The 10,349-nt window shown below is 35.7% G+C and overlaps 1 protein-coding gene across 2 annotated transcripts; it reads right to left on the reverse strand.

The window, feature by feature from the left end:
* Nucleotides 1-628: 628 nt before the first annotated feature.
* Nucleotides 629-9,942, reverse strand: LOC140163119 (spondin-2-like). Of its 2 annotated transcripts, none has more exons than XM_072186492.1 (5): nt 9,802-9,942; nt 8,325-8,548; nt 3,918-4,129; nt 2,506-2,965; nt 629-2,237 (listed from the first exon to the last, which is right to left on the reverse strand). In XM_072186492.1, exons 2-5 carry the CDS (start codon nt 8,545-8,547, stop codon nt 1,906-1,908), a joined length of 1,227 nt encoding a protein of 408 aa, XP_072042593.1. In that variant the 5' UTR covers nt 8,548; nt 9,802-9,942; the 3' UTR covers nt 629-1,905. The 2 variants fall into 2 exon arrangements, with proteins under 2 accessions (XP_072042593.1, XP_072042594.1); XM_072186493.1 differs by lacking the exon at nt 9,802-9,942 and adding an exon at nt 9,157-9,263.
* Nucleotides 9,943-10,349: the final 407 nt, after the last annotated feature.

Here is a 10,349-nt window from a genome sequence, read left to right on the forward strand (position 1 = left end):
TAATATTAACACAAAATACGTTAACAACACCAAGTCAAATATATTTACATGAATTGATGATAAAAACAAGTATATTTCTTCACAAAACAAGTATATTTCTTCACAAAACAAGTATATTTCTTCACAAATTTCAGCTGAAAAACATAAAACAGGCTTAAACACTTTGTTTTGTACATTAACGGTTTGACCATCTTCGTGATAAAAAAAAGATTAAAAAAACTACACATTTCATGGAAAAAAATTTCCACGTAATTTTAAGAGTGTAGCAAGAAGAAATCAAGATCACAAATGACACCCTGATCAAGTTTGACTCTTATTTTTACGGGTGTATGTCAATCATCAAACCGCTTTGGCACAAAGCAAATAACAATACACAGTAAAAATCATCATGTAAGAATATGTACACAAAATATTTACAATATTATTATTTATGTCCTTCAAGGAAGAGCATCTTTTAGAAAACCGAAGTAAACTTTTTACTTACAAGTTTTGGCTAGCTGCAGACCTGTAACTTAGGTCTTATACAAAACCGTTTAATTTTTAAATACTCCTTTTTGTTTCTCTTAATTATACCCGTAACTTCTATGTTATTCAATGTTTAAATTTTGAACTATCACTTTTTTTCAAAAAAAAAAAAAAAAAGAATGATATGCATTTTTTTTTCATATTTTTACTATTCATCAACAGGAACTTCCTTTCAACTTTCAACTGCTCAACTTTTCATTCAATCACACACTTTATTTAGCATAGGCAATTATTACAACCCTCGTGTAATGCACCGTAATAGCCATATAGCCAATCACAACCCTCCTGTAATGCACCGTAATAGCCATATAGGCAATCACAACCTCTATGTATTACACCCTTAACAATGTTCATTACTCACTTCTAATAGCCATAGCCAATCACAACCCTTATGTAATCACCCTAAACAATGACCATTGCTCGCTTCTTTTAGCATATTATAGCCAATCACAACCTTTATGTAATACACCCTTATCGCTGTCAATTGCTCGATCTTTAAAACTCTCTTTCGCCCGTGTCATCATGATTATCGCAGACGATTATTGCATATTCTCCCATTTTATTACCATTGGTGAAATTTGAAAATTGTTGAAGACGTTGTGCGTTGAAAAGTCGGGCATGCTTATTATTGTCACAATTATTAGTTTAATTTTTACGTGACATAACAACAGTGGACTATTTTCTTAATAATGGTACCTTGCTCGTTAACCAAACGAATGTAATATGAAGCAAATATTCTATAAAATTACAGTATGCAATTATCATGACGACATGACTTCAATTATAAGCGATGGTCCCTTTCTATTTTTTCAAAACTTTCTTAAAAACACGTTTTATGAAGTGCGTGCTTATTGGTTAGGATGACTCGTGTAGGCATACTTGAGATTCAGTGGTCCCATGGAAAACATCTCCGTTTTCTTTTACACCAAGACATAAATCTCAAATAAGTTGCACAGTATCTCGGCCGTAACGAGTTATCCAATCTTACAATCATCTATAATTATAAAAGCAGAAACAAGGCCCAAATTCTTGAACAATGACATTGAGTATCGTATCTGCCCTCCATATATGCATACAATAATGCTCCTTTGAGGGCGGGCTGACTCACATGATTGCCTCTTTATTAAAATACCAGTATCTGATGTGTCGTTTTGATTTTGCGACAAACTGATTAAAACACCTTTTACCTGCCTTCCAAATAATTGTAATTTATTTTTCAAAACGGGTGTTTTTAATTCGGAGGACAAGTAATACTTGTTGTTGCGAATGGTATGTTTTCTCCACTGTACCGTGGTTCACTAGGACCGCCACAAGAGATTGTTTTCAAGACACATGGTAAAGGTTCAATGTTCAAGAATACGGACCCAGTTTGCCATTAATTTACTTCCTTATCGTGTATTTATTCTTACTTCTCATTTCCCAATGCCTTGTTTCCCTTTTCATATACTTTCGTGTTTCCTTTAGTATTCTTCTCTCTGCGCACGCTAATCTTTGGGGAAATCTCTTTCCACTGTGACATTTATGAATATTAATAAGATCTGGGCATTCCTCGCCGCCATTTTTGGGTCTTTGAATGACTACTCTATACCTGCGTTTAAGTCCTAATTTACAGATTTTATCGCATGGTGCCCAACCTCCCCATTCTCCTACTAAGCAATTCAACGGTGTCAGGACTCCAGCACCACTTGGTTCACCAGCTGTCTCACCAGATTCTGAAAGAACAAAAGCACGCACAAAGATAAGTCGAAATGAACGGAGACGAGGAGCAATATGATAAAGACACATATTTTTATAAGATATCTAGCTCTAAACGTGTCAAATATTTATTAGTTAATGAATTTATTATGTCACCTGTCATGTAAAGGGGATTCAAATTTTTATTGGACCCACTTTATACAATTTATATGTTTTTATGTCAACGGTTAACATGGTTAACATGGACATAGGGTTTTATCTGTTCAGTGTTGAATTTTAACCCACCTTCAGAAGTGTCGTTGTCAGTATTCACCGCTGGGCTACCATTTCCAGAATCAGACATCTCAAGGTCGATAAAGTCTTTCTTTTGCTGCGCTTCCTCGAAATCAAACACCTTAGCCAAACCCATAGTTGTATCCAGTAGCTGATCTAACCATGATGGCTGAGCAGTCTTGGCTGCCTTCTTGATCTGAATATACGCCATACGAGGTAAATGTTTCAGGTTTTCATAGTAAAATGAGCTGGCGTAGAAGTCCGGGTTATGAGAAGTAATCTGAAAAATAGGCTCTGGTGGATCACTAGCATAGTTTGGTGAGGTGAACATGAACCCTTGATCCGTACCGGCATCCCATGGATAGAGGTCAAAGGTTAGTTCGTCTACCCAGTGACCATCGTTACAAAGGTTGATATCGTGGACTCCTACAAACCAGTCTGGACTGGGATGGATCCGTGCCACCAAAGACATCTAATAGGTAAAAATAGAATAAACAACAGTGTTAGTATAATGATCGTTACATAACCCTTTTAATTGTTGTTGTTGCACATTGTAATAATTATTGTTGTTGTTCATTTTACTTCAGACAATTCTTCTTTTGGTATTGTTCTAGTTTGCCCTAGAGATGATGATACAAAAATGTTCACTATTTTATCCCGATTTTCAGATAGTTTTTCAGACAAGTTTATTTATCTGATTGTGAAGCAGTAGAGAATATAATTGCAGAATGTGTTATCAGCCCCATGCACTGCTCACGGTTGTTTCATGTATATAGAATTGGCTTCATTATTAACTAAATGCAAACTATAGGCGGTGGTATTTATCCTAAATCATATTTCTTAATTTGCAAGAGTAGGTGATCAATACTACCATTAAAGCAGATGGAATAGGTGGAACAAGCAATAAAGAAATTTTATAAACATATTTCATCAAAAAATAAAAGGAATTATTGGCATTAAAAGCTTGAAAGATTAATTTCCAGAAACTAAATAGCGCCACCAATTTTGTCATAAATAGATATGTTTTATATCCAAAAAAGCTTTAAAAATGTTTTAAAAGTGAATAATTTTGTACATGAGGGGAAATTAAAGTTGAAAATGACTCCAAAGTATCTGTATATATTTACATGATATCGCTTTGAGCTGTTTAAGCCTAAAATTGGGTTGTACATAATGTTTTGCTTGAAAAATTAATAAATGATCACATCAAACAACCGAAAATCTGCAGGTTTAGGTATGCGGAGTCTCGTTGTTCCTGTGTAAGGTAAGTTAAAGTGTCAGGGCCTTTATAAAAAGAAGGGGATCTGATACCTGTACTTCGGCCATCTAAAGGACCCGAAAATGGACATAAGCTTCGCAAGAGGCTTTCTTGAATTATCAAGGATATTCAACTCAAACAAATTCAAAACAAAGCACATACATACCAATGGATAGTCTTCGCTGACGGTGATGTCCTTAGCGGTAGTGATCCCAACACCTTCAAGTAAAGCAGGGGCTGCGAATGTAAGGTGGACGTCTTTAGAGAGAATCAGCTCTGTCTGCAGACTGCTACTCTCCTTTTCGACGAACCCTTTGAAAGCATCGGTTGACATAGAACCGTTAGTCCACATTTGGTAGTTCGAGTTATGCATAGCACCTGCAAGGAATATCAAAGAACAACAAAACAAACACAAAGTTCATTATCGCTGTTTGGTGAAAGTATAACCACATGAGAGCGCTGAGGGCACTATTCAAGAATGTTTAAAAACATAAAACAAAAACAAATCGATTTCCGCTGTTTGGTCTGTTTAGTATAATTCATATTCAAATGAGAACAGTGACAAAGACTCAAAAAATGATACATGTCTATGAAAAATAACACAATTATTATATACTCAAATAGTATGTAAATGATAATGCGCAGATTAAATTGCTATGCTTCTTACTTATTGTGTATACTGGCTGCGCGAAGTTATTTTTCAGAGTTTCATGGAATCAAAGCTAGGGTATTATTATTAAAGCTATGATGTTTTTAATGACTTGTAGACGATCCCAGGGTTTAACTAAAGTAGCATCTTGAAAAACCTGCCTAAACTTATTGATAATAAAAACCGTTTAATATTACAGTACATTTGGAGCACATTTGTGGGCTAATATTATGCTAATAGAATAAAGTCTGTTTAATATTCAGATAACCCCATTTAAAATCCACACACAACTAAATTGTCAACTTGTAAAAGTTGTTAACATGACTCTCCATGGCGCAGTCTGCGTGCTGTACTAAGATTTGAATGTTTAAGTCTTTCCACGTTTAGTGAAACAAAAATTACAAAATCAAGAATTTCAGAATAACTTGCACCAAGTAGGCACCTTCCTAGGTAGGTACCCCGGGGTAGGTACCTGTTATTCGCACCCATACCTATTAGGTACCTATTATAATTATGTGGCTCTATGCATCGTTTACTCGTAACTTTTACCCATATCTGTGTGCCCTGGTTTGAAAACAAACATTTCCCGCGCCCTTTGACCTTCACCTCGTTACAGGCGATTAAAACTGTTGGACACACCTAATATTTAGGTCAAGATCTCATTAAATGGTAATTAAGACAAATCAAACTATCAGTAAGCGGTGTGAGGACATTTGAAGACGAATCTCCCCTATGAAACCAGATCCGTGAATAAAGTACGGGCAAAGGTACAGTGAAAGGTGGTCGGTTCATAGTAGCGTCTCACATGGCAGCGCGACTCCCAACTGCGACAGCTCGAGTTGAATTACTGTCTACTAGCGGCCAGCAGCCCTTCACGCAGAGAACAAATTAGGTTGTAACAACACGCAAAAAAATCCTCTTAAGATTTGAAAGCCGACAATTGTAGAAATTCATTCGAAAGAAATAAAAAGAAAATAAGATTTGTTCTACCGTTGTAAAATGTCCGACTGTTAACCGTGCGTCCCGTTGTGTAGAAATATGGAGAGTTTCAAATGAGATTAATTTTAAAGCAAAAGGTTGCATTATAGCTCTCATTCTCAGGTTTCGTACTTCCTTTTTACATTGAATATTGAATTGACAAATTTCGCTTTATACCAAAGGGCATTTGCACTATCAAAGAAAAGGTTTCATCCGATTTCTATTTGATTATTCTGAGATACTTGCAATAAACGGTGGCTATACTAACACCATTGTATACTTTAACAGAATTACGTTTTTATCTCTTATTAATCTACAAGTATGAGACTTGAAGTCTTTATGTCAAGTTTCCTACTTATTTTCATCTGTTTATAATGCTTAAGTAATTGCCAACTTGATAATTAGGACATTAGAAGTATATAGAAAATAACATAGTAAAGAAACACAAGCCGTAAAGAGCTGTTTTGTTAAATTACTACTTAATTAACTGTTAAAGTCCACGCCTGGAAGATAGCCAAAGCATTCTAGGGACGCGTCAAAGTCTCCTTAGATGGTCGAGCTGTACATAGGCTATGGTCAAGATGAGCTGCAGCACTCAACATTAGTTGCCTATAACCTTGAGGTAATTCAGTTAGGATCAGGTGATGGGTTGTGGTTTGTGTAAAGACTGCTGGTCACACGCTTTAGATTCTTTCTGTTTATTCATATAGTTGGTCTTACTCAGCTTTTAGAAAGAGATTTGATACCATTCATTTTGAAAATTGTTCTGATTTATACAGGGTGTCCCGCTCCGTTCTTGAAATATTAGGATTTTACGAAAATACCTCATTTTCAATTCGGTTCATGGATTTAAATATCAATCAATGATCCCGGGGTACTTAGTGGGAGGGGAGGGGGGATACGGCGATGTACGGCAGCTTTGGGTTTATATTTTCAGTCTTTTTGGTGTAAATTTGTGGTGAAATGTTTATAAAGATGGCATAGAGATGGGTAAATTTTCAAAAGTTTTTCCAAAGAGTGCGAATTTCCTCTTACAGAATTCTGCAAATTTACCTCAAGACACAGATCATTGATTGACATTTGAATCCATGGAACGGTTTGAAAATGAAGTGATTTCGTAAAATTCTTATTATTTCAAGAACAGGGCGATCAGTTTTCAAGTTCAACCACATCAACTTTTTAGTTTGTTTGGTTCAGACAATTAGCATACCAACAATATAAGTTTGGGTGACGATGTCATTCAGGGACACCCTGTTAGGTTTAAATAAGTAAGCAAATCCGTTATAACTGATCAGTAGATAACAAAGAATATTTACTATCTAGTGTTAGTTTCTTGCAGAAACTCTGGAAGTCTATTAATTCCATAAAAATGGATAAGCTTAACAGGTTCCAACTACATTATACAACCATTATTATGGTTCCTTTTTAATAAAAGGTGGTCAACCTCATCATTCACATCAAACACTTTGTGATTACCCAAACACACCCAGGTGGTAACTATACATGTACCGCACACATCGGAAATAGAGAATGGATAATATTAAACAATGTGTATAGGGTTTCTCGTTAATGATTTAAATTTTATAAGTTAATTAGGTTTGGCTTTCTCGATTACCCGTGCAAACCAACGGGAAGGACCGAGGATGAAGAAAAGTGAAAGTGAGTAACGGCATGTTACCAATATTGAGAACCTGGTAATTGCATTCAGATCTCTACATATATTATGTAAATCGTAGCGCAATAACTTTCCACTTCATGTCAATCTGGTTTATTCAGATTAATTAGCAAATCGGTTTTTTATAATTTCCATTGTTAATTGAATTATCATTATTGTGATCATTACTTAATGTACACCAGGCATAAAAAGAAACTCGTCAGTTATATTAATCCTTGCTGTTCAACAACCTGATAATTTTGGATTATTCTGAAATCTACGATTTTCAATGGGAACGCATCGTTGTATTGCACATAAGTTTCATGGGCCAATCAATAAAGCACACAATGTATTAAACAAGCACAATTGAATCGTTAAAATTGCAACTTTTGATTTTGGGGTTTGAGGGTTTGGAGGCGCATATCTTGGTCAATTCTTGCTCGATTTTCACAAACAGGGTGTCAAATGAGAAAGCAAAGTCCAATTAACCAAATGCATATTACATAATAATCCAAAATGATCAGGTTGTTGAACAGCAACGATGACTATAACTGACGAATTTCTTTTTGTGCCTGGTGTATTTGCTTACACTTAAGACACAGTACGCCAATGATAACATAGGTTAAGTTGCGGTCAATATAACAACAATTGGTCGTCTATTGTGTATTGGATCTATAAAATATACCACCAACATGTTAACTTTGGTGTTGTTTTACGTGTGCGGTGAAATGGTAGTGTAACTCCTTTACGATGTCCTTTAACATGGCAAAGGTCCAATAGTTTTGACATAAAAAGGAACAGTAGAATGTTGTGGTTTCAAAATGTAATAAGATATACCATGTTTGGTTAAAGAGACCTTATAACATATAAAAATAGTAGTAATGATCACAATAACCACATTGGGTACTTAGTCACTAGTCCAAAGAGTTTATGTAACAGACTAGTATTGAGAAACAAAAAACCAACAACTGAAAGCAACTTTAATGTTAATGGTTCAGCTTATTAAAATGTGTTTTGGATGATTGAATCAATCCAAGGAACTCTATTTGCTTGAAAGAGACGACCGACCATCCACTTAGGGAGCAGCATGACAGAGTGGCGAAGGTGCAGTCTGATGTCTGATGACAAATATCTCGCTGCTAGTTCCGAAGAAGGTTAGGATTGACTGTCTGTACCCTATACATTGGCTTGGTTCAAATATTTCGTATCGCAAAACAATGTTCTTCTAAGGGATTCTCTAACGCCTAGAAGCCCGGTGAACTATGAAGAATAGTAACAACAGGTCTACTTACCAAGAACAGCTGACCATTGTGCATTTGGTCTGAAGATGGGATACTGTCTTGGGAAAGCTCTCTGACTCCATTCTCCATAAAACTCAACTTGATATGTGGCTGGTCCGGCTCCGTGACAATGGACATCGATATGATGGGCTTTACCAAAATCCTCCGGTCTTCCGCCATCCACGTACAAGAAGCTCCCCACGAAAAGACACACGAGCAAATTCATTGAGGCCATCCTGTGGTAGAAGCAGAAAAAGACAAAAATGTATAACTATCCTTTGTGCGCTGAAGAGCCGACAACTTTCTACACTTTACAATATTGTTCAAAAGATTCAAAATTATTAACATTCATTACCATTATTGGACTTGGAAATGAAAATTACATTAAAATGAGTACACACAAGCTTGGTATTGAGTCGGTAGTTCTTGAGTTCGGGAAGATATTTTTATATTAAAACCTGTCTTTTGTTGGTTGAAGCAATTATCCAAGTACAAAGTATTATGGTTAGAAATAATGATCAAGTAATAGTGTGGTTTACCACAAGACGCAAGGAATGACTATCATCTTTAACCTGGAACAGATCCAACTTAAAGTGGTCCACAGAGATTAAAGTAGTCCACAGTAATATAAAGTTGCAAATGCTGCACGCTTTAGAAAATTTAGAAGTACTAAGTATATTGCGCAATCTTTTGGGCCTGTTCAAAATCTCCAAGCATCTGGTTATTTCGGGAAAGACAAGTGATGTAAAAAAATATCGGATTATACCAAAGTGAATGAAGAAACCGATTTACAAATTGAATAAATAAACATTCCTGATATAAAGCTGTGTTGCAATTGCCTTACCTCCAATATGTTCCTTTTCGTTCAAAGTTAATTCCAAACTTAAGTATTAAGATTCAAGCAAATAATCAGAGCTAGTAATTACACGTCCACACCTTGTTGCATCGTCTTTACAAATGAATGACAACGCAATCGTCCCACTATATATATGGGCTTTCGTCACATTTGGCTAAATGCCTATTGTCGGCACATTAACTACGCGTGGTAAATCACACAAATTCATGTTCATCCACGCATTTACCACATCGGATCTTAATGGTTTCCGCCAAAAAAACCCAATTATTTAAAATATTCAATAAACAATAATGCAATACTAGGCATGTTTGTCCTCATTTCAATACTTTTTGGTCGCTCTAACGTATAAAATACATACACAAAAGTTAACATTTTGATAATTTGGGTTTTTTTTTGCGACTTTCGCAAAATTGCTGACTTTTTGAAAATATTTTCCACGAATTACTTCAATATATTTGAAATTTTCTATCTTAAACAAAACTACGAATATAAAGACACAATTTTAGAATTTTTGTGTGCAAATATGCAATGTAAATTTTTTTTTACACACCACAAGACTTAGTGTGGCGGTGCAAACATGTGAAATCCCGGAAACGAATCCTAAAAATAATAATGTTATTCAATGTTACATACCTGCTGCTTAACACAGAAAAGTGGGTTGAAGAAAATACACAAAGTAGACTGAGGTATATAACCAGACAAGACACGGGAATCACCACAAGGTGAACTATGGTAAGCCAGTGATGGTAATGTCTGGAATATGCCCGCTAACTCACCTAATATACGGAGCCCAGGCCTTTTACAAGACCGCCTGATGCGCGTAGCTTCCAAAGGCTAGTCAAACCCTGATTGGATTGCTATAATAGCAAATTTGCTGTAATAGGAATGATCACTTACAATGGCGTGTGGAGAGAGTGTGTATTAAGAGAGAGTGGTGAGTAAGAGAGAGTTGTGATTAAGAGAGAGTGTTTGTAAACTTTGCCTGGGGAAAGTGCGTGAAGAATAGGGGTATTGTGAGAGATGAACCACAGATATTGGAACACATCTGTGGATGAACGATGTAATAGAAAAGTGCAATGTCTGACATGGTTTAGATACTTACCTATATACTTGCAAAAAGTTTTCTCAAGCAGCTGTAAGTTATGCAATAGGATAGATTCAAAATGGAGTAATGAAAAATA

This window comes from Amphiura filiformis, chromosome 10 (assembly GCF_039555335.1).
Source record: "Amphiura filiformis chromosome 10, Afil_fr2py, whole genome shotgun sequence".
Taxonomy (NCBI): Eukaryota; Metazoa; Echinodermata; class Ophiuroidea; order Amphilepidida; family Amphiuridae; genus Amphiura; species Amphiura filiformis.